The 26,090-nt window shown below is 33.2% G+C and overlaps 1 protein-coding gene and 3 pseudogenes across 11 annotated transcripts in view; 3 read left to right on the plus strand and 1 right to left on the minus strand.

Annotated features, from left to right (window-relative positions):
- Window positions 1-26,090, plus strand: part of LRCH3 (leucine rich repeats and calponin homology domain containing 3) — a 97,045-nt gene that overhangs the window by 18,965 nt on the left and 51,990 nt on the right. For all 11 annotated transcript variants that reach the window (XM_039850819.1, XM_039850823.1, XM_039850828.1 and 8 more), the window contains exons 2-4: window positions 17,768-17,912; window positions 19,523-19,649; window positions 22,048-22,153. In XM_039850819.1, coding sequence (XP_039706753.1) covers window positions 17,768-17,912; window positions 19,523-19,649; window positions 22,048-22,153 — 378 coding nt within the window. The remainder of the gene's footprint in view (window positions 1-17,767; window positions 17,913-19,522; window positions 19,650-22,047; window positions 22,154-26,090) is intronic.
- On the plus strand, window positions 19,241-19,394 carry LOC120593119 (uncharacterized; annotated as a pseudogene).
- On the plus strand, window positions 19,845-19,964 carry LOC120593071 (uncharacterized; annotated as a pseudogene).
- Window positions 25,873-25,991, minus strand: LOC120593074 (uncharacterized; annotated as a pseudogene).

Genomic DNA, 26,090 nt, shown 5'->3' on the forward strand with positions numbered 1-26,090 from the left:
CCCAATGAAATAACACAGACATGCTGCAATTAAAGTCTGTTTTGGTGAAATGGTAATAAATTTGCTCAAAGAGTTTATAAAGTTCAAACTTTTAAAGTGCTGTGGAGAAAAGAGGATATCATTGAATCATGTAAAGATGTGACTGTTTTGATCGTAATCTATGCTTTTTATTTTCTGATTAAAACTAAGACCTGCCTCATGATGAGACACCTTTGGCATCTCTGTAAATGCTGCTATATGAAAGTAAAAAATAAGGAAAAGTTGTGATACATTTATAGCTTTTATAGAAAAATATATATTCTCTTTAGAGTTAATCATATCAAGTGGTCGTCATTCAGTATGAAGTCCAATATTATAAACAAAATAAGACATTAATGGATTTTTCCCTCATTGCCTATTTCCAACACTCTACTTCAGATCTTGATTATCAATATCCCATCATTGAATCCTCAGGTCTTCTAGTTTATATTGTTTTTGACTTTGGGATTGTGATTATAGGAACTGGATATTATTAAAGTTATTTGCTTCTTTCAAAAGTCAGATAGGCTCAATGGCATTTCCTTCTGAAATGTGTCTCGTATTTTTTCTTTTCCTTTATTTCAGTAATGGCATCATAGTTATGGTGGTCTGAATTTTCATACTCTAATGCAGAACACTGAAAATTAACATCAGGTTAAGATTTTGAAAAATTTTCAGTCCTAAACGTTTTTGCTGCATACCCTGTACACTCCCATAGTTTTTTAGAGATTGCTTCAAGGACTTTGCTTTCTAAAAAGAATAGTAATCATGTGACAGGCCATTTATCTTTTCTTTCCACCTTTCCAGAGTACTGGGCAGTAGTCAGAGTCCTGACTCTACTAGTCCTCTTACGTCACTCCAGCAGGAAGTTGGAGTGAGCCTCATTACTGCTGGGTAGGGGTGGAGATCCAGGTTTCCCTGGATAATCTTCATGATCCCACAAGACCTACTTGACCTTTGACACCACATCAGTGGATACTGGGGAGGAGCCACGGAAATGCCAAGTTACAGTCCTGTAGGGGTGAAAGTTTGGCTGCCCACTCAACCTGTGCTGGCATAGTTTGGGGGTGAGGCTACAGTTTCTGAAATGTTTGGCTGGAGTCGAGCCGTTATTGTCTAAAAGTTTTCTTCTTAAGTTGCCTCTTTCCTGGTCCTTTAACTATGGAGAGGTGACGTTTGTTGGGGCTAGGTGTTTTTGGTGTTTGTTTTTTGAGAGAAGTCTCTGCTTGTTGGTGTTTCTGGGTTGCCAACTTGAAGATGTCACCTCCAAGTCTAGAATACACGAGGCAAAAAGAAAACCCAGGGAACTAATCACGATGTCATTCTTTGTATCCTAAAGTTCCTAGTTATCTTATGTTCATTTTAAATAAAATGGTCAGGGTTTTTAGTTGTACTTAGCAGGAGGACTAGGGAAAAGTACAATTAGTGCCTTTTGCTTCTGAAAGCAGAAGGCACTAATTGACATTTAATTTATATAAATTTACTACCTTTGATAAAATTAAACTCACAAGTTATATAAAAATAATGTAACTTTAAAATGAAAAGCATAGAAAACATTCTCATTTCTGACCTCCCTGTGTTACATAATTTTATTAATAGCTAATCATTTTTATTACATTCTTTCAACAAAAATTTCATGAGAATGGCATAATGATTGAAAACATAAAGGAAATACCTAAGTACAAAGTATTTTTTAAATGTGGCAAATTTTTAAAAAGTTTTAAAAATGTAACAAATGTTGCTCAGTCATCACAGTATCTTCATTTAATGGGCAACTTTTTATGGTCTTTGTCCTTGGTATTTGTTAGCCTGTGGGAAGCACCATGAACAGTATCATTGTGGTTTGTTAGTTATCAAGTCATGTTTAAAATTATTACTTTTATATAATTCTCTAGGGACTTGATCCTCCTTAGGAATTTTACTTTTTATTTATTTCATATTGAATGTGTATTTTAAAATTTTTTTATAGTTTGTATTTACCATTTTTTATATGCTGAAAGATGATATTCCTATAATATTCTTTTAAAGTTTACATTCTTAGTGTTAAAAATCTCTTTTACATTGTATTTGTCATATTCTCAGGCCCTTTTAACATTCATAGCAGTGATTATTCTCATAGGAAGTGATAGTACTGTGTATATGGGTATTGCATAATGGGCTTTATTTTCAAGGATGATGTCATTGCGTGGGATGGCCTGAAGGAGTTATTAGAAGAACATAAGACTTTTGACTGCTAGGATTTCTTAATAAATGCCATACTGTTGAAAACATTAATTTGTGTTTGGGCTGGAATGAACCTGGGTTTTCCTGTCTTAGCTCTAGAGATTTAAAGACATAAATTCTACTGTCATAGTTACATAGCTGAGTAGAATGAAGTATTAGACAATTTTCTCTCTGGGAAAGAGAAACGGAATTAGAAAGAAGTTAATAAACAACTGACTTTTTTGTTACACAATTTTGAGATTAACTTTTGAGATTTGACGTTCAAAAATACTTTGAATTTTTGTTGCTATAATTTCTGTTACTTGGTTTATTGTTGAGGTATAAAATTGGTTATTAGAAAAGTCCATAATTTTCTCGAGAGATTTTTAAGGTGCATATCACTAAAAAGAGACAGGTTACATTTATTTTCTACTTCGAGTACTACCCAATTGATTTTTTTAAGTGGTGATAAAATATACATAACATGAAATGTATCATTTTAACCTTTTTTAAGTATATAGTTGAGTGGCATTAAGTACACTCACATTGTTGTGCAGCAGTTACCCTATATCCATCTCCAGAACTTTTTCATCATCTGAAACTGTATCTATTAAACAATAACTCTCCATTAGCCCCTGGTAACTATTCTACTTTCTGTCTCTATGAATTTGACTATTCTAGGTACCTCATATAAGTGAAATCATATATTTGTTCTTTCATGTCTGACCTGTTTCATTTAGCACAATGTTTTCATGGTCCATCCACATTGTAGCATGTAGCAGAATTTCATTCCTTTTTAAGGCTGAATATTATTGTATGTATATACCACATATCATTTGTCCATTTATCTGTTAGTGGACATCTGGGTTGGTTCCACCTTTTGTCTTTATTCAGTGATGCTATATGGGTGTACAAATACCTGTGTAAGTCCCTGCTTTCAGTTCCTGTGGGTGTATACTCAGAAGTGTAATTGCTGAATTATAAACAGTTTTGTGTTAATTTTTTGAAGAGCCATTGTACTATTGTCTATAGCAGTTGTACCATTTTACATTCTCACCAACATTTGTTATTTTTTGACTTAAAAAAGAATTGCCATCCTAATTGGTTTGAAGTGGTATCTCATTATGGTTTTGTTTTGCATTTCCTTAATAATTAGTAATATTGACTGCCTTTTCATGTGCTTATTACAGATTTGTGTATCCTCCTTAGAAAAATGTCGATTCATGTCCTTTGCTCATTTTTAAAATTGGGCCATTTGCTTTTTTGTTGAGTTTTATTAGTTTTTTTTAATACAGATATATTCTGTATATTAATCCACTATCACATTACCCATTATATTTTTAATTCCTGTTACAGAGGGTTGGTGGTGGTATGAGTGTAATCTGACCTGGTCAATAGGTGTGTCTCTTACATTTCCTCTACTAAAGATCCTTTGTTATGATTCCCTTCATGGAGCCCACATTTTAAAAATTAATTACCTACCAAACACACTTTGTTTATTCAGAAATAATTTTCCAATTTTAAATGAAAATATGAAATAGCTAGAGATTTGAGCAGCATTAAATATCCAGTGTTGGCACAGTAAATTAATTTAATTCTAGCAAATAAACAACCTTTTAGTAAGTCACTTATTGTGTTAGATGCTAAAGATACAAAACTCTTGGTCTCAAGGAACTTAAATCTAATGAAGAATTACAGTACCATTTGATAATTACTACAGTAGAGTAGTAGAACCTCAGTGGGAAAATCATTTGAGTGCCTAGACAAGTCAAGGGAAGTATTATGAGATTATGCTTGAGATGGCTCTTCAAGGAGAGGCAAGAGTTTACCAGGATATTAAAACTTAGCAGAGCTCAAAGTTCAGTGTTACTTCATTTGAGAGGGTCCCTAAGGTTAAGAGTCACTGGTATATATGACTCTGAAAAGCTGGGAGAGAGGGGGATCCAGCCCCTGTGAAGGAGAAAGAAGTTAAGAACATTGTGAGCTGAGAAGATATCTAAAAAATGCCTTACTGTGTGTATACATTTATGATAATAAGCAATATACAATTGCCAGAATACCTACTTTTTAAATGAGAGATTTGAGAAAGATACCTTTGGTCCCTTTTCCCTGTGTGCTTTAGGTAACCTGCTCATGCATACGAGCTGGAAACACTTGAAAGAACTGTATATAGAACTGTGTAAGTTCAAGCTGACCTGTTGTATTGTGGAAAACTTTAAATTCCCAGTATTTGTATTAATTAATTCAACTGAATTTAACTTATTTTGGTTGTGATTCAGATAGGTGGTTCCTATAACCACATTATTCCTTCTGTTAGCTTACATGAGAATAGGGAGGGGCAGAGGAGAATGTGAATTAGATCTGGTGGATCAGAAGTGATCTCAGGTACCGTAGTATAAAAGTCAGATATTTGAGAAAAAAAGAAGATTGCTCTGGCAGCTCTAGGAAGAGTCAAGAATGGCGATTGTAACAGTCGACTGCTTCTGAAAGAAGGGGCAGAATTGAGCAGACTTCTCTAAGCAAAGAAAGAATTTGTTGAACTGAATATTCAAACACTATAAGTATTTTCAGAGGTTTAAGTTAATAAACTATGTAAGTTATTAACAAGTGTGTTATACAGAGTCAAGGTTTTTCCTTTTCTCTTTTTGCTACCTTATGAGAAGTGAGCAATATCATGTTAGTAAAATAATTATATTCTTTTTCTGGACCTCATGACCTTTCATAGTCTCAAACAGAAATAGAAAGTTAGAAAATTAGGTGGGAGGAAAATGCCATGTCAGTTACATAAATGTTTCCCCAGAGCTTTTTTCAGATTTAAGAAACCGGATTACTATTATGTCCTTCCATGTTTTCCCTGTGATAGTTAGGAACTAACCACTCCTAATTCATAAAATCATAAAGTTAACAGGAGAGATGGATTTAGGAAAAAATACCTTTTAGTATACTTCTTACTTGCAAAAGAGTAAAATAATTGAAAGCATCTCACTGAAAGTGCTAGAGAGGGAGATTCTGTTCTAGAGGTAAGATGGTAATAAATGATAGGGCTAGAACTGAAGGCTATATCAGATGTCTCATTTAAGATCAAAGTTTTTCTCTAAATTGTATTGTTTCAGGGTTTGGTTTTAAAAACTTTATTGGCAGAATATGTGATGAGAAGTATTTCAAGATGAAAGAAAATATTAATAATAATTGGATCACAGTTAAGAATGGTCTTAATACTCAAAAACTGAGTTTGTTTTCCAATATTATGTGAAGCCAGAATCCATTCTAGGCAGAAATTCACGTTCTTTCCTGTGTTATCTAAGAGGGTCTTTTAAGTTGGTTGACATTGTTTGCTTTCTCTGCGTTATTTGAAAGGAAAAATATGTAATATATTTGAATTTATCAAAAATAAGTGATCAAAAATGATTTATCAAAAAATAAGTGAGAGGAGAATTAGATAATTACAGGAATGAGTGTGTAAATATATGCATACCCTTTCTCATCATTAAGATTTAAGATTAATACCTAATCTTTGTTATAATATATTTCTTAACTTCAGTTAACATGTCTCACTACAGATAGCCCACATGTATTTATGGTGATTTAAATCCATTAGGTACCCTTTCAACTTGTCACATTACTGCAGGTGATAGTTTCTTTAATTGTTCTTCCACGACAGAACTAGGGTGCCCTTTTCTCCAGCCTTTAATAGCTTTTTTGTTGTTGTTGTTGTTGTTTTTTCCATTGTCCTTCAGCCTCCATTAACAAGATCTGAGAGGCAACTTAGGGCCATTGCCTGCTGCCTCATTTTAAGCTAATGCCAGATGTTTTAGGTTATTAAAGCAGCACTCCACTTCAGGTACCAATTTGTTTTGCTTTTTCTGTTGCTGTGTAACAGACCACTACAAAGCTTAATGGCTTACAAAAACCTAAGTCTTTTATTCAGAAATTTCCCTTGGGTTGGTGGCTTTCCTTTCTGCCCCTCACCCCCATCTCCCAAGTCTGACTTGCTACATTTGTTATATTAAGGGTGAGAAATAGCTGATTCCAGAACTGGGGCAAGGAAGTTGCAAGATAAGCCCTGGAACATCTTGTGCCAGAAAAGAAATGCTCAAAGAAATTAAGATGGCATATCAAAAAGATAGAGGAGCTAGCCTAAAAATAGGAAGGTGAATATCATAAATTAAAAACATTTTATACTTCAGAATGGAAAAAAGTTCCAGGTCATTATTTTGTATATCTAAAGCACTCTTTTTTTGCTGTTGCAACCTACCTCAGCCTTTTCAAATTATAAAATATCTGTAGTTTGATACATATAATAGTTTTTTCCTCGATAGCTGGAGTTGATTAATTTTATTTAAATACTTGTTTAGAAATAAATTATTCTCCATCCAGATTAGTGTTTCTTAAAATAAAACAAAAATCATAAAGGTAAAATTGTGATTTGGTCCTTTTTTAGTAAAGATAAAGTTGTGATTTGGTCCTTTTTAGTATGTTAATTGTGTTCTTTAGTATGTTAATTATAGTCCTTCTGTAGGTGAAACTCAGTAGAGGGAGGACAGGATTTGTACTCAATTCTGAGTCTACAGTTTTATTTCATCCATTTGCTCATTTTTTGAGCAAATATTTTTCTGAGTCCCTAGTATGTGTTATATACTGTAGCATTACAGAGTTGAACAAAAAACATAGTCCCTACCTTCATAACATACTCAATAAATATTTGCTGTGTGCATCTAGAATGATCGATCATTCTTATGCACCTGTCCTCTCCCCATTAATACGAGGATTCTTTTTCTTTTTTTCTTTTTTTTGCCTTTTTCTTTAACATATTATTAAAAAACTTATAGTATCTTTGAGATGAGTTTAACTCCGAGGGTAAGATTTTTGTAAATAACAGAAAATAATCAGGTGTTTGATTGCAAACAAAATACTTTAAAACTTTTTTCATTGAAATGCAGATATTTCATTTAGTCCATTTGATGCAGGACAGGGCAAATTTTCCCAAGTGACGGGGAGACCAAGCCCTGCACTGAGAGAAGAAGAGGGTCTATTCTACACTGAAGAAATAAAAAAATAGTGGAATAAAGAGTAAAATTCCATATTAATATAATAAAAGATTAAAATTCTATGATCATCTCAGTAGATGAAGAAAAAGAGATCGATAAATTCAGTGTCTGTTAATGATAAAAAAAAAATTAGCAAACTAGAAACAGAAAGCAGTTTCCTAATCTGATAAGGAATATCTACAGAAAACCTTTGAAATTAGGAACAAGACAAGAATACCTTCTGTTACCACTTTTATTCAACAATGTACTGGAGGTCTTAGCTGGCACTCTTAGAGTTGAATAAATAGGTAAGTAAATAAGTAAGGATCAGAAAGTAAGAAATAAGCTTTGATTACTCACAGAACCGTGTAATTATGGATCTAGAACCATCCAAAAAAATCTACTGATAAAATAATAAAAAAAAGTTTATCAAGAATGCCAGAAACAAAATCAATACATAAAATCAGTTTTATTTCTATGAATAACTAATGGTTAGAAAATAAAACTTTAAAAATATATATCATTTATAAAATCACAAGGACCTAGAAATAAGTAAAAAAATTATAAAACCTTTCTGAGGAAACTGACAAAACCTTATTGAGAAACTTTAAAGAGCCCTTTAATTAATGGAAATCTTAATAGATTGAAAGATTCAATATTGTGATGATGTCATTTCTTCCCAAGTGCAATCTTAATAAAAATTTCATATTTTTTGATACCTAATAAGCTTATTCTAAATTTATAAAGAAATGCAAAGGACCTAGAGAGTCAAGACATACTTGAAGAATTACAAAGAGAAAGGAATACTTCTACTAGAAGTGATGTGGGAGAGTACACCACTGTATATGATATCAAGAATTATGAGGGGGAGGGGAAGGTAGACGGGAAAATTTAAATCATTTCTTCAATTAAAAAAATAAAAAGAATATTATTAAGCTGTAGTAATTAAGGTTGTATAATATTGACATAAGGATAGATAATTAGAGTGATGGAGCAGATTAGAGAGCCCCCAAATAGGCCTATACAAATAAAGACACCTGATATATGACATGGGTGTTATAGAGAAATTGTGGGGGGAAAGATGGTTTTTTTAATAACCGCTACTGGGATAATTGGGTATCCTTGTATGAAAACAATGAAATTGGCCTCCTACATCACGTGATATTAGAATATCAATTTCTGATTAAATGTGATCGTCAAACTATAAAACTTTTAGAAGATAATATCTTTATGACCTTGGGTAGAGAAAGATTTCTTTTAAAACTGCAAAAACCACTAACTATAAAGGAAAAGATTAATTTAAAATTTTCCTCTACTAAAAGACTTTTATTAGAAGACATAAGATCATAAAGACTATGATGCAACTTCAAATCACAGAGTGGGAGAAGATATTTGTCACATATATAATTGACAACAGACTCATATTCAAAATTTCTGAAGATCTCCAACAAACCAAAAGACTAGCAGGCACTTCACAAGAAAGGAAATCTAGATGGCCAATAAATATGAAAAGCTGTGATACTTCATTAATAACCAGAGAAATGAAAATTAAAATCACAATGAAATGCCACTGTACAAAAATCTTCAAAACGTAACGAATATATTAAAATATCTCATAATGAGTATTGTCAAGGACGTGAAGCCACAAGAACTCTTTGTACACTGGTGCTAGATATGTAAATTGGCACAACCACTTTGGAAAACGGTTTGGCATTCTCTTGTGAAGTTGAAGATACATATATCTTATACAGCATTTCACTCCTAGATATTCTCTAGATCAGTGCGTAATCAATAACTTTTCATCAGTAATAAAATAAGTAAAATGTGGCATGTTCATATAGTAGAATAACACTATGAAGACAAGGAATATGAAGGAACTACTATAGTATATAGCTACATGAATAAATCTCAACCTTTGAGTGAAGATCACAAATGACTACATGTACAACATGCTTCTACTGTTACGGAAAAATCCCAAAAGCTCCAAAAATCAGACCAGCGAAAATCCAAGCAGTAACCCAGAGAGAAAGAGAACTCAGTTTTATTACAATCTCAGAAGAGCTAGTGCTCTGAAAATCTAGGCGCAGAGCTTAGGGGCAGTTTCACTTTTATACCCACGTTGTTACATTTGGCATGGGCTGATTTACAGACTCTTGAAATTGCTATGGGCTATGGGCAGTTACAGAGCATGGGATTTTCTATTAAGCACTAAAGCAGTACATCTTTAAGGGAGCGTGAGTTCTCAGTTGACCCTGAGATCTTTGTCCTATGCAGCAAGCATGTTTACAGAAGCAGAAAAAAACAAAAAAGAACTGATTAGTCATGTTGGCCAATTAAGTAGGAAATTCCTCTTCCACTACCTTTAAAAAATTCAGATGTGGTAGGCAGAATTGTGCACCCCCCCCCAAAAAAAACATGTCTACATACTAATATCCCTGTAAGCTATGAATATGCTAGGCTACATGGCAAAGGAGAATTAAGGTCAATTCAGCTGACCTTCATATAGGAAGATTATTCCTAGATTATTTAGGGAGGAGTAAGGAAAAGCCAGCAATGTCACAGGATCCTTAAAAAGTGGAAAGAGGCAGAAAAAACAGAGATGGCAGCATCAGAAGGACTCTGCCTGATATTGCTGGCTTGAAGATGGAGGGATAGGCTTGTGAGCCAAGGAATGTAAACAGTCTCTAGAAACTAGAAAAGAGAAGGAAACAGATTCTCTCCTAGAAGCTCCAGAAAGAATGCAGCTCTGCCAGTGATATCTTGATTTTTAGCTCAGTGAGACTCATTTCTAACATCTGACCTGTAGACCTGTAAAATAATAAATTTGTGAAGTTTTAAATTTTATTTTTATTTAAACAATTTAAACTGAAAAAACAGTTCACTCATTTCTCCCACCCCCACCCCCCAACTCTGGCAGCTACCAATCTGTTCTCTATCTATGAATTTAGTTGGGTTTTTTTCTTTTAGATTCCATATATAAGAGAGATCACATGATATTTGTCTTCCTCTGACTTATTTCACTTAAAGTGCTCTCAAGGTCCATCTATGTTGTCGCAATGGCAAGATTTCATCTTTTTTATGATGAATAATAGTCTCTCATATGTGTGCATGTGTATGTATATCATGATTTCTTTATCTCCATTCACTCATCAGTGGATGCTTAGTTTGCTTCCATATCTTGGATATTGTAAATAATGCTACAGTGAACATGAATATATTTTCTCATTAGTAGTCGTGTTTTCTATGGGTAAATACCCAGAAGTGGAATTGCTAGGTCATATCATGGTTCTATTTTTAATTTTTTGAGGAACCTCCATACTGTTTTCCATAGTGGCTACACCAGTTTACATTCCTACCAGCAGTGCACAAGGATTTCTTTTTCTCTTTATAGAAACTTGTTATTTCTTATCTTTTTGATAATAACCATTCTAACTGATGTGAGATGATAACTCATCATGGTTTCGATTTACATTTCTCTGATGGTTAATGGTGTTGAACATCTTTTCATATACCTGTTGGCCATCTATACATCTCTTTTGGAAAGATACCTATTTAGATCTACCCATTTTAAATCAGAGTGTTTGTTTTTCGCTATTGAGTTGTATGAGTTCTCTATTAACCCTTTATCGGATATATGGTTTGCAGATATTTTCTCCCATCAATAAATTGCCTTTTCATTTTGTTGATGGGTTCCTTTGCTGTTCAGAAGCTTTGTACTATGACGTGGTCCCACTTTTATTTGCTTTTGATGTCATAGGTCATTACCAAGACCTATGTCGAGGAGTTTACTACCTGTTTTCTTCTAGGAATTTTATGGTTTCAGGTCTTACGTTCAAGTGTTTAATCCATTTTGAGTAAATTTTTGTATATGGTGTAGGAATTGGTTGAGGTTTTGTTTTTTTTTTTTTGCATGTGGCTGTCCAGTTTTGCAATATCATTTATTGAAGAAACTGTCTTTTCCTCATTATCTATTCTTGGCTCCTTTGTTGTAAATTAATTGACCATATATGCATGGATTTGTTCATTGATTTGTGTGCCTGTTTTTATGCCAGTACCATACTGTTTTAATTACTATAGCTTTGTAACATTTGAAATCTCAGAGCATGATGCTTCCAGTTTTGTTCTTCTTTTTCACGATCGTTTTGGCTATTTGGCTTTTTTTTATGGTTCCTTACAAATTTTAAGATTATTTGTTCTATATTTCTTCGAAAAATGTCATTGGAATTTTTGGTGCCTAAAGACACTGGCTTCCATCATTGAATATACATTGAATCTGTATATTGCTTTGGGTAGTATGGACATTTAAAAAATATTAATGCTTCCAGTCCATGAACATGGAATATCTTTCCATTTATTTGTGTCTTCTTCAGTTTCTTTTGTTGATGTCTTGTAGTTTTCTATGTATCAGTCTTTTACCTTCTTGGTTAAATTTTTCCTAAGTATTTTATTCTTTTCGGTATAATTAAAAATAGGATCGTTTTCTTGATATCTCTTTCTGATAGTTTATTAGTATATAGGAACTCAACAGATTCTTGTGTATTGATTTTGTATCCTGCAACTTAACTGAATTCATTTATTTTAACAGTTTCTTGATAGAGTCTTTAGGGCTTTCTATACATAGTATTGTGTCATCTACAAATAGTGACAGTTTTACTTATTCCTTTCCAATTTAGATGCCTTTTATTTCTTTTTTTTTTTTCTTTTTTGCCTTATTGCTCTGGCTAGAGCTTTCAATACTTTGTTGAATAAAAGTGGTGAGAGTGGGCATCATTGTCTTGTTCCTGATTTTAAAGGAAAAGCTTTCAGCTTTTCACCATTGAGTATGTTAGCTGTAGGCTTGTCATATATGACCTTTATTATGTTGAAGTACATTCTCTATACCCTTTGTGTCGAGAAGTTTTATTTTTTAATCATAAATAGATGTTGAATTTTGTCATATTTTTTCTCATCTATTGAGATAATTTGATTTTTATCCTTAATTTGTTAATATAGTGTATCAAGTCGACTGATAAGCAGATGTTGAACCATCTGTGCTTACCTGGAATAACTCTCACGTGATCATGGTGTATGAACCTTTTGATATATTGTGGCATTTGGTTTGCTAATATTTGTTGAGGATTTTTACATCTATGTTCAGGGATATTGAACTGTAATTTCATTTTCTTGTAGCATCCTTGTCTGGTGTTGGTATCAAGATAATGCTAGCCTCTTTAAACGAGTTTGGAAGAGTTTCTTCTTCTGTTTTTTGGAAGAGCATGAGAAGGATTGGTATTAATTCTTTGAATGTTTATTAGAATTCACCAGTGAAGCTATCTGATCCTGGACTTTTGTGTGTTGGGAGGTTTTTGGTTACTGATTTAATCTCTTCGCTAGTAATTGGACTGTTTAGAGTTCCTATTTCATTAAGATTCAGTCTTGATGTAGGTTGTATGTTCCTAGGAATTCTGTGTTGGCATTTAATTGTTTATAATAGTCTCTGTGATCCTTTGTATTTCTCAGATGTTAGTTGTAATGGCTCTTTCATTTCTGATTTTATTTAAGTCCTCTTTTTCTTGGTGAGTCTAGCTAAATGTTTGTCAATTTTGTTAATCTTTTCAAAGAATCAGCTCTTAGTTTCATTGATCTTCTCTATTGTCTTTTTAGTTTCTGTTTCATTTATTTCTGCTCTAATCTTTATCTTCTTTCTTCTGCTAACTTTGGGGCTTGTTTGTTCTTTATTTTTTAGTTCCTTGAGTTGTAAAGCTAGGTTGTTTAATTTAGACTTTTCTTGTTTCTTAATGTAGATATTTATCTCTATGCACTTAATTCTTTGTCTTTAACTTTTAACGTTTTAATTATGATGTGTTTTGGTATGAGTCTCTTTGGGTCCATCTTATTTGGAACTCTCTGTGCTTCCTGGACTGGGATGTCTGTTTCCTTTCTCATGCTGGAAAGTTTTCAACAATTATTTTTTTGAACAAGGTTTCTGCCCCTTTCCTTTTCTTCTCCTCCTCCTCCCTCCCCTCCCCCTTCTCTTCCAATATTAGTCTGTTTGATGCCTTCATTCCTTGAGGGCAGCTCTGTAATCCACTAGATGTGTGCCAGACGTGAAGCATGACCCTCTGGCTAAAGCTCCAGGACAAGCGAAGAGGCCTCCTTCACAAAAAGACTGGGCAGTATGCCTCAGTCTCCTATCTGCAAAGTGCCCTGGGGATGGCAGCCTGTCAAGAACTGTCTCTTCAATTGCCACAGTACCATGGGACCCAAGAATGCAAACTTCCCTGGCCACCAGAGCCAGGTGATTAAGGGGCATCTTCTGAGTGGCAGCAGACATAAAAACCAGGGTATCAGTTCTGTGTAAAGCTCTTCTTCAGAAGAACTGGCACTCTGGAGTATGGAAGGAGAGCATGAATACAGTGCCTGCCCTCCAGGGTCTCTTGAAAGGATTATAGTCACCCTTTAGATATATATTTAATTAGAAGCCTACCCCTCAGGTTGCAGCTGTGATAATTAGCTAATAGGTCCTCTTTCACAGAAGGACTGAGCTTCTTGGGTCTGTTGCCACTTGCTCTGCCCTGCAGGTAGGAGTTGTTTAGGAACTCTTGCTTACCATGAGTATAAGCACCACTGTCTGCGGGAGGCAGGTAATATAGAGGTGTCACTTATCAGGAGCTGCAAAAATCAGGGTGTCAGACATGGGTATGAGCTCCTTTTTGGATGACACTGATTATTACAGTCCCATGGGACTAGGAGTGCAAGCTTCCCAGGACAGCAACTGCAAAGATGAGTCACCAGATACTTGTAAAAGGTCCCTTCCCTGCAGTACTGGCTCTCTGGAACATGGCAAATGGTGGGCACAAAGGTGGTTTATGCCATTCTCTGTTCCTAGAGACAGTATTCCAGCAGAGTTTTAAATGTTTATGTTAAATTGGATGCCTGCCCCCTCAGGCCAGTACTTTAATAAAGGCATGATCAGCTGCCTCTGAGTTGGGCATTTTAAAACCTATCTCCCAGATGACTATAATTTTGTGGATCTCTGGCTGTGAGCCCCTTGGTTTTCAAAGTTAGGCGTTTGGGGGACTCATCTCTCAAATGTAAGTTCTAAAAGTTGAGGAGCCTAATCTAGGGTTTGAACACTTCACTCCTCAGGGAGAAGCTCCAGGTTTTGAATTTTCTCCCAATTGTGGGTCTCTGTGCCAGGGTGGGGTTGTGGTGACATTGTGTCCCAGCCTATCCTACCCCCTTTAATGTGGTTTTCTTCTCATTTGCTTTATGTGTAGTCATCACTCAGCCAATCTCTAGGGTTTTTAAGAGGCAATTGTTCCATACGTAGCTTCATACGTAGTTCCATATGTAAATTCAGTGTGTCCCTGGGAGGAGATGAGTTCAGGATCTTCCTGTATCACCATTTTGAACAAGAACTGAAATTTGTAATATTTTAAGCCACTGAGTTTGTGGTAATTTGTTACAGCAACAATAGGAAATGAATGCAGGAGGCAAAACTACAACTTATATAGTGTTAAAACTATCAAGGAAATGATTATCACTAAATGATTATCCTCTTTTAGGGAAGAGAGGGCTTATGATTAAGAAGAGCTATATTGAGGCATTTAGGGTACTGGCAATATTTTATTTCTTTGTGTATGTTTTATGCAATCTTCTGCATACATGAAGTTAATATGTATTGCTTTTATAACCAGAGTTTCAAGAATGCAAACATATCCATAATTTTTTAACTGAATATTTTTTAAGTTTTTTTCCCTTTCATCACATTCTTTATCTGTAAAATTATTTTCTCCATAAACAGTAGTACTTTGCAGTACTTTCCATATTTCATCTATGACCCAACTGACTAATTCAGCCTTCTTGAATTTATAGGATGTAAAAAAAATCACTCATTTAACACAAAGAAGAAGCTACTTGTCTTCCCAAATTGAAATCAAAATACAATTTAAATGGGAGAACTTGTAGGAACCCTTAGTCAGAAACTTTGGCTTTAAAAGTAGATTATGTTGTAAATTAGCTAATTCTTTAAAAATTAAGAATTAATTTGTTGAGATGTATTTAAACTGACTGTATATTGTACTATCATTTTTTTTCTCTCCTTATTATGGGGACCAAAATAAGATAGATGTCATTGATTTCATTTTTCTGGATTTTAAGTAATTTAGCTTTATAATACAAATATTAGGAAAATTGATATTAAATAATCCCTGCTTAAATTTAAGTTTGTTGCCTAAAGTTGTCCTTTTTTGGTTAAATTTAAACATGTAAGGAACAATTTGCAATTGAATTCCTTTCATGTTTTCAAATTTTTAAAATTATACTAATAAAATTTTAATAAGAATTGATAAAATAATTCTTGTTGCACTTTAAAGAAGTTATTTACAGTGTGATTTTATAGGAAATATTTAGTCTAAGTACTTGATGGTCTCTGTTACTTGAGCTTTAATTTTTTCTTAATCATGGTGTTTTGGTAAGATGATGGACTGTTTCCCAGCCTCAGTTACTATCAATCACTTCAGAGAGAAGCAGCTCTGAGGTACACAGGCTAGTAGTATCAGTAGGAAATATGTGAGTCTGGGGATATATACCGGGATCCAGATGAAGACAAGAGGCAAAAGTCTATGGGGGCCATTATCAAAAGCTTTGAATTCTCATAAAGAGCCGTGTCTTGGAGGGGAAGCTTAGTACCAGCGCATTGTAGAGATTGCTTCCATTATTTTGGTCTTAACTCTTGCAGCTTGACCTGAACTCCAAGGATGAGGCAAGGTATGAATTGACAATGGAAAGTAATTCACTTAAAAGAACTCCAGCAGTCCCAGAGAGAGGATCAACAAGGTTTATATCTGGAACAAGTTACTTCAATGAAATAGAATTGTTGGAAGAAATAGATAACAAGTTTAACAAGCAAAACAAAACAGATTATTCCGAGATTCTTAGGAGAAACAAAGTGACATTATAGTATAAAAGAATTAAAAAGTGAGGAGAAAAAATCTTTTTTATGTATTAATTTGGGAGAAGATGATTATTGTTGAGACTCAAATTCATGATCTAGAACATTAGAAGAGTATATCAAAACAAAAAATGTGAAGAAGGAGAAAGAACAAATTGAGAACATGCAACAACCAAAGATATAATAGAGGAGAATTTTTCTGGTTTAAAGAAGGATTGAAAGAGCCCACTGAGTTCCAGACCAGTGTGTTGGTGGTGGTGCTGAGACTAAAGAACAAGCTGCTACACAGGAAAAATGATCAGATAAGTGCTGGACTACTCAGTGCAATACTGGAAACTAGAAGGTAGTAAAATAACATCTACAGATTACTAACAAAAGAACTGTACCTATTTCTAGCCAAAATATCATTCACTTGTTATGGTGTAAACAATGTATTTGCAGATATGCAAGAATTCAGGTCCTCTGTCTAGGGAAAGTTCTCAGTAAAGGATTCTCACCAAAGAATTCCTAACAGAGACCTTAAGATAGGGCAGAAGAGAGAAAACAGTGGTGAGCAAATAAATCTCACAGTATATTTAATTAAATCTAAATGGATAATGATAGAGTCATTACAACATTCCTCTGTCCTCTGCATTTCCTGAAAGTTTGCAGCTGATGCAGAAGCTTAATTAGATTCATGTTCTGTCCCTTTGACAAGACCATAATGTGATGTTCTGTTCTTCTAGTGGGAGGCATATAATTTGATTGTCTTTTTGTATAGATAGCAGCCATTAATACTCATTTCTAGATCCAGTAATTCCTTGAGGGGTGCAAAATGGTGATTTTCTCTCATTTTTCATTTGTAGCTAGAATACATATAGAGATACTTCCCTTCATCTACTTGGTTATTCAGTGATACAGTTCATATAGGGAAGGCAAGGTAAATGTTTGATTTTTATTCCTTTCTCTATCAGTTTACAAGATAATGAATTGGTTCTCCATCTTTTTTGGGACAGAGGAGGATGTGTCATTATAAGCTCGTATAATTCCATGTATGTAATAGATTCAATCCATTGTAATTATGATCTTTATTGAAGCTCAAATTGTCTCATTTTTGATCAGGGGAAACAAAGTTGGTTCTTGAGTCTTTTTGACATGATCCTGATTATTTTGACTGATGTAGAAAGGAACAGTATTTTTTGTTTTGTTTTGCTTTGCTTTGTTTTTCTAAAAATCTGAATGTTGTCTGTGCTTTTAGGAAAGTGGATTTTAGAGATACATTCATTTCCTCGGATATTTTGGTATTTCGTATGATCTTCTGTATGATTCGTAGGCGAATATGCCTTAGAATTTGTGTTACTTGAAGAGAATAATGGGTTTTATTTTTTAGTATATGTGACGACTCAAAAAGAATCAGCATTTCTCAGCAGTAAGTGTAGAGGCATATGTTAAAATGGTTTATTCAATTAATATTTGATTGTTTACTCTGGATCAGTCTCCACAGTAGAACTCGCGAATTCAAACATTCCCGAAACTTGCCTATTTAACATTTCAGTAAACTAAATTCCAAAAGTTGGTTTTAAACTTAACTTACTTTTTCTTACAGATCTGTCACGAAATCGCCTCTCAGAAATTCCCATAGAAGTATGTCACTTCGTTTCTCTTGAGAATTTCAACTTATACCAAAATTGTATTCGATATATACCAGAGGCAATTCTAAACCTACAAGCTCTTACATTCTTAAATATTAGGTAAGGATTTCTTTTTTAATATTTGATTTTATGTGGTCTTTTCAATTTTCTCTTCCCTTTCACTAAACTTTACACTATCCGTTCATATCAGCAGTATCCATGCAAGTTCTTAGGCTAAATTAACAATATCGCCTATATTTCCCTAGTTTCTCCCTTTGTCTTTACAATAATTATCATTAGCCTGATTGGCTTGCTGCAGCAGTCTTGTAGCAATGGTTCTCCAATTACATTTTCAAATAAGCCGCATCATATGAAACTAGTATCTCTGTAATTACTTTGGTTCTTGTGATTATGATTTTTGTGTATTAAGTTCTGAATGTAATAAATGCATTTATTCAACTCCTCCATTTTTTCACATCTTACAAGAATTCTTTTGTTATTTTATTACATTGTAAAAGTTATAAATGTTCATTGGAGAAAATGAGCAAATGTAGAAAAGTGTAAAGGAAATTCATAAAAATGTTTCTGAGTTATAATTGTAGGTGATCCCATTAGTGGGAGTATAAACTGGTTCAACTTTTTAAGAGGGTAACCAGTAAGTATTTTTCATTATTAACAATAAACAATTTAAATATTATCTGTAAATAATAATAATAAGTAGTATTATAGGTGATCTTTTCCATGTTTCCAGGCTTTTAGTCATATTTTTAAATGTTTTCCTCTTGTCATGAAATATCTTCTGGAAATATTTTTATATATAATCACTATCATACAGTTTATATACTTCTAAAACTCATTTTCCCTATCAGTAACTTTCTTTCAGTTTTTTGCCATGATAAAAGTAATACTAGAATTTTATATGTAAATGTTTATTTTTCTCTTTCCTTAAGGTAAATATCTAGGAGTAGAATTATTATCACATTAAAAGCTTTAAAGATGTTGAAAATGAGGGGCAATTGGTGCTAAGGATTAAAAAGTTAAATCTACATAAGTAAAATTTTAACTCATTTTTATCCTAATGATAGATGTGTTTTATTTTACTTTTAATTCTGATTTGCTTGTTTTTGTATAAATAAGATTTCTTACCTATACTTGAGTGGTATGATATATTTGAAATCACAAATATGTCACTCGTTTTCCATAGAACTATATTTGGATCTTATGTACATTTGATTATAATACTGGAATGATGAGGGATGTAGATTACAAACACCTATGTTTATAACCTTGGAAGGAAGAAGAGGATAATAGTATCCACCCTATTTTAAATCATCTTTTCTTATATAAATTTAACTTTAATAAAATAATATGTCGTATTTATATAGCACTTCATTATTTACAAAGGTGTTTTATGGTGCAAGAGCCCTGTAAAATTGGTAGAGACGACGAGCTTTGTGCAGTGGCAGTATCGTAACCAATGAGGTTTATCTGAGACACGATTATTGCTAATTGAAAACTTAATTTTCAGAATCTCTAAGATGCCGATAGGTTAACGCTGTGCTTAAAAGCTAAGAAGTGAGGAAATGAAAGCTGGAACTCAAGTCTAATATCCTGTTTCTTTCTTGCAAAACTTATATATATTATTTTACTGAGTACAGAGTGGGAAATATGGAAGTATTTTTCTTGAGTAATAGGCTCTGACTCTTCTCTTTTCTACTTACCCATTTTAGTCGGAACCAGCTGTCAACATTGCCAGTACATTTGTGTAATTTACCATTGAAAGTCTTAATTGCCGGTAATAACAAATTAGTCTCACTTCCAGAAGAAATTGGACATCTCAGACATTTAACAGAACTTGTAAGTTAATATTTTTTTTGATTATTATATATACACACATACACACACATGCATATATGTACATACATAGTCATACTCTTTAATATGGTAAAGATCCATTACTAAGGTGTGTTTTTTAGTTATTTTTAAGTATTGTTAATGGAGTTTCACTGATTGATCAGTACTCAAGTATGTCAGCAGAGATATTAAGGAACTGTCTACAGCCACGCCACCCTGAACGTGCCCGATCTCGTCTGATCTCAGAAGCTGAGCAGGGTCGGGCCTGGTTAATACTTGGATGGGAGACCACCTAGGAATACCAGGTGCTTGTAGGTGTAATTAATAATGCATTTGAACTTTTAGAATTAAATCTTGTTAATAGCATCAATATTCTGGTTTTTGGTTAGTCTCTATAAGGAAATGGACACTAACTACAAAGGTCAGGCTTATTTTTTTGCCTTACATGCTTAGAACCTATCTCCCACTCTAAAGAAAGCTCGTCTTTACTGCTTTATATTTCTAAGAAGCTTAATCTTCACCTACTACTCCTTGTTGCTCCTGAGTACTTATGGTTTGGACATGGCAATAGACTTTTCTCATTAAATCTTCACAATAACAGTAGCAATTAGGTACTATAATTATCATATTACAGCTGAGCAAACTAGCACTCAGGTTAAGTAATTTACCCAAGGTTCCATAACTGAAGTAGAATTTGAAACCAGTCTACTTTAGCTCCAAAGCTCATGTTTCATATTTCTGAAAAGATCAAATACAATTATGTCTATTGAGATTTGGGAGTATAGTTCCATAGTTCCAGGTAGGTTTATTAACAAAGATGGACATCATAAAAAAATACTATATACTTATAACCTCATATTAGCTCATGTTTTTTTCCAGGTGGATTATGAATATGAAAAGTCACATGTAATAATTCACAAATTCATGAAATCTGGAGTCTAGATACTAGACCACCGTTTATTTACAATTAATTAGATCTAGGAAGTAAAGTCCAAAATGTATGTTCTGTGGCATTTCTTCCGAACTTGTGTTAATAACATGAACTAGTAGTTAATTATACTCATGATTCAAATTCTGGTTTTCAAATCATTTAAACTTTCTGTTTCTATTTACTGAATGCTAGGTACTTAAAAGGTAGATATCTCTTGCAAAGAGTGCTTTTAGCTTTCTGCAAAAGAAGTTAATTGATATCCTCAGTCATATAAACAGCTTGTGGCAGAGTAAGAATTAGCAATCCTAAAGCTCCTGATTCCTACTTGATGGTCTTTCTACAACATCCTTATTCATTTTTTTTTTAATGAAAGTAAACTATATCTTTCAACATACACATTTTTCTGAGAGAAGTATTATAAATTGCTATTACTTTCTGGCTCAGGCTCCATTTTCCTATCTTTTCAATTCCTTTTAGAACCCTTTTAACTTTAATGTCTAGAACATTGGACTAAGAAGTCTAGCTTCAGATTCTACTTAAGATAGTATGTGGTAGGAAAGTAAAAATAATATTATTTTTTCTAAAAACATTTTGGGAAAATTTAAAAATAATGTCTGAAGCTTATTGAAGTTTTTGGTAAGTAGTCTTTTCTAACAATGTATGTTAATATTTTTATTCATTTATTGGAGGAATTTGAAGGGTTGATCTGGCATCTTGGCACTTTTATTAACCTAAGCAGCTTCCTGCTGCTACACATGGATTTACAAATTATTCTGGTTGGTGTAAGAATTATGGCATCCTGGATATATTAATCTTGGAACCTATAGTCAGTTTCTTTTTAGAACCAGTGGAACCAGAATCAAGCTATTTTCCAAGATACCAGAAGGCCTACCTAATATATGTACTGGAATCAGGTTGATCACATGCTAATAAAGCAGTATCTATTTTTTCCATAGCCTTTTGAGTTATGTGTACTTTATTATTTTCTCCTCACTTTCAGTTTGATAAAGAATGATTTGAGTCATCTTCAATTCACTTTTATTTTATATTCTTAAACAGTTGAACTGATATTTTGAAAATAGTTTTCTTTTAAATAATTTTATTATAATTTTTATCATTTTTTCTAGCTTCATTAGAACAATATAAATTAAAAATATTGTTTTATTTTACCTTTTCACCAACTTATTTATTTGATCTCATATTCTAGGCCTCATACCCACATCTTAAGTCATTTAATTTTAGTTCTGCTCACAAAATTAGTCATGTATAAAATATAATCAGTCGAAAACCTGTAACTTTTTTAAATTGTTAGTACAAATTATTGTAATTATTCTTTGATGGAATCAATTTTTTTCACAACGAGGAGGGACCACAGGCATTATCTTGTCCAACCTCATTTTACAGATAGTTTAAAGCAGACAAGTTTATAATATTAGAATAATTCTTTACTTTGTATCTTTTTTGAAATAGGATGTTAGCTGCAATGAAATTCAAACAATACCTTCCCAAATCGGTAATTTGGAGGCCTTGAGAGACCTTAATGTAAGAAGAAATCACTTAGTACGATTGCCTGAAGGTAAGAACTATGAAATAATTATTTTATCTTTTTTTTTTTATATTAAACGTCTCTCAGACTGATGTGCATAAGACAAAAATGTATAAGAATTATAGCTAATATTTCGAGATGTACTGGTTTATTCGACATATGTTATCTGTACCATTGTGAATTTTAAAAGTTAGACTTTTAGGTGAAAAGTTTGATAACTATTTACCAGTGATTGTACTTTTAGATCTTGTTAACCTGTGTAATTGCTAACTCAGGGGTCACTGGAAGTTTCAGTAAGCATAACTACTTGAGTGACATATAACATATTTTTGATAAGAGGATAGTTTAGTATAATGAAAAACATTCCTGAAATTAGCTGACTTAAAAATGGATTTAACTTGAACTTAATAATTTTATCCTTCACTGCAAATACTCAGTAGAGGCTAATTATCCATGTAGAGGTGATGGATAGAGTGAATAATGAATGGAGTGAGGGACTGCACTAGGAAACTGGCTATCTTAGGCTGACTCTAAGTTCTGGTATATTTATTTGAATGATAAAATTGATGAAACAAATTAAGTATAATTTATCAATTTTCATAATACAAATTTATGGAAAAAGCTATCAAAGAAAGTAAAAATGGGGAGAACTATTATTTTATTAGATCAGAATTTATATTTAATTTTATAATGGAAAATTTCCCATATATAAATGAGAGCAATGAATCACCCATCTACAATGGTCATCAGATCATGGCAACTCTTGTTTTATCTATGCTGTCATCCACTTTCCTTTAGTCTGTCCTCTAGAATCTAGAGACATTCATCTGTAAGTGTTTCAGATTATGTAGCAAAAAGATAATCTTCAAAAGGTGTTTTCATGATGATAATTCTATAGGTTCTTCAACAAAACATGACTTCTAGTGTACAATAAATATTGAATTAACTAATGATGTCTTTGCTTCATTATAGAATCCAAATGTTTACACTAATTTGTTCTAACATAGTTCTAACATACTAATGTAGCTTTGACATTTTGGATCCCAAGTCAGAAAGTGACTTCCCAGTCCACTCTTATACATTTACTGCAACCACGCTACCCAAAATCCTGCATATCTTTCCTCTCACTTGGCTTACCCAGTAACCTTTATACTTTTTGTCTTCAGAGCCTCCTCATTTTTTCCTTATTCTGCCTTACAGCACATCAGGAATATGAATGAAGGCCTCAGCAGAACTGACCAAAATCATGACATAGGACCTTATAACCCAAACTTTTTATTTAGGATTATCTTACCCCTCTACGTAGGACTCACCTACTATAGCTAATCTTTAAAGGCTTGCTAATATAATATTACTGACTCCGTGTGAAATCAATCAATGAAAATATTGGGGTTTTAGTGAAAATGAACATTTGGGGTTTCAGATGACAACTACAATCTGATAGTTTTGTCATCTCATATATGAACATACCTATATCTTATTTTGAATGTGTATTACTAAGAAAATTATGAAACTACCAAATAGTTTTAAATGGGTTTTTAAAAATCAGTTTGTCTTGTAATCTCAGCATAGTCAATTAAACTGAGATCTCAGGAAAACCTTATTCCAGCAGCTACACAAGTTAGTGTGCAAGTTCATGTTAATTAATTGGTGGTCTCTAACATATTATAATTTGGTAAGTAAGATATTACATCCTTTGTTATATTGCCCTTTTTATTTTAAATTAATTTTCACTCTTATTGTCAAATATTCAAAAAATCAAATAGTATTAAATAGCTTAAAATAAATAATAGCATTTCCCTGCCTCAACCTCCTGCCACCCCAGTTTCGGTGGCCAGTAACATCTACCTTCAGTTCCTTTGACTACTTCTACTTTTATTTGCTGACATATTTCTATTGATGGTCTTTTTATAGTTATTGCTAGATTTGTCAGCTTTGGCACATGTCAGCTTCCTATTATGGTAGAAGAGGACTTAACTTCCTTACACTATCACACCTTTATTTCGCTCTTCACATCTTCCCAGTGTAGTTTTACCACTTTTGATTAAATAATTATTTATTGTTTGTATTATTATAACTATATAAATATTGTTCCTGCCATTCCAAGTGATATACTCTGATTTCATTTTCTTTCTTGTATACGTTGTTTTTGTTGTTTTTCCAGTCAGTAATTCCTTGTGTTTTTTTTTTTAATTTGCTCAGTTTTTTATGTACCTATGGCTAATCTCTCCCTCTTTTTCTAACACCCTTATTAGTCAAACCAATCAGAGTATCATTTTTTATTCCCTGCATATTTCCCTCATTTATGCTTTTTTCCTTTTCTTCCAGTCTGTACTGGTTGTTCTGTTGTTGCTGCTCAGCTTTCTTCTTTGTTGAATACTCTTACCTCTAGACTTCATATCTTCCTCTTTCTTACTGTTTTAAAAATTTCAGTTCTATTAAAGTATAAATGACGAGTAATTCCTCTTTCTTACTTTACTCTCTTGTTTTGCTGCGTGGTATCTTCTAGTAGTTTCCAAAGAACATGTCATGAGAAAACATTTTTTTTGAGACTTTACTTGAAAAGAAACATCTTTATTCTATGCTCACCCTTGATTGATAATTTAGTTACAGATTCTAGGTGGAAAATTATTTTCTCTCAGGATTTTCAGGTCTTTTTTTCACTTTTGATTTTCAGTGTTAAAAATTAATGGTTGAAATTTTGATGCTGCTTCTACTTCCAGTCCATTGTTTGTGATGCATTTTTTTTCTCTCTGTAAGATTTTAAGATCTTCCCTTTTTTTCCTACTGTGGTGACATTTTATGATGATGTGCCATACACGATATGAATTGTTTTAATTTACTGTACTAGGCACTTGGTGGGCCTCTTTCCAAACCAGAGAGTCACATCTTTCATTCTGGAAAATATTTCTATCTCTTTTTTGATAATTTTCTGTCTTCTGCTCTCTCTGTTCTCTCTTTCTAGGTTTTTTTTTTTTAATTGATATTGAACCTCTTTAATTGATCCTATGATATTTCTTATCTTTTTTATAATTTAGTTCTTTGTCATTTTGTTTTACCAGGTGGTAAACATTTCCAACCATTTGTGTTCCAACCATTCTTTTGAATTTTTAACATCTGCTATCATAATTTTCATTTCTGAGAACTTATTATTCTGATTTTTTTTAAAACCCCTTTCTTGTTTCAGTAATTCAGTATCTTATCTCTCTGAAATTAGAGGTAATAGCTCTAGTTTTTCAGAATTTTCTTCTGTTTCCTATGTATTACCTGTTCTGAGTTCTTTTCGATTGGTTCGTGTGTTTTGATTTCCATCTAACATGTTGGAGGCTTTTCTAAATGTCTGTGGATCATAAACTGTCAGTATAGAGCTGATTAGAAGTTCCAGGCATACTGGGCAGGGATTGTACAATGGTAATTAAGCAACAAGCTAGATATTTTGGGGGAGGAACTTTATATAAATATCTAAAGTCCTTTTATATGGGACTATATAGTTTCTCCAGAGAATGATATTTTATTTCTTCTACATTGTTTATGTATATTCCTAACTACCCACATTCAAGAACTCTGGGGATGGGGTGGGATTGGGTAGGAAAGTGTTGAGGTCTTGCCATTAAGTGTGTAGACTTTCACTTAAATCCTCCATTTTCTTTTTTTTTTTTTTTTTTTTTAGGCGAGGCAACCCTTGGTTGACCTCACAGATTGATTGCAAGGACCTTGTCAGCATACAATCCTTTATTTTTTATTTTTTACGCCTACAGCACCTGGTCTTCCTAGGTAGTCTCCCATCCAAGTACTAACCAGCCCTGACCCTGCTTAGCTTCCAAGATCAGGCGGAATCGGGCTTGTTCAGGGTGGCATGGCCATAGACCTCTATTTTCAACTGGCACCTCATCCTGACTTTCCATTGTGCCTGGGGTCCCTGAATTCAGAGCCTTTCAATTCAGTTGCAGTAGAGAATAACTTGTTG

The sequence above is a fragment of the Pteropus medius genome, unplaced genomic scaffold (genome assembly GCF_902729225.1).
Source record: "Pteropus medius unplaced genomic scaffold, Ma_sr-lr_union100, whole genome shotgun sequence".
Lineage (NCBI taxonomy): Eukaryota > Metazoa > Chordata > Mammalia > Chiroptera > Pteropodidae > Pteropus > Pteropus medius.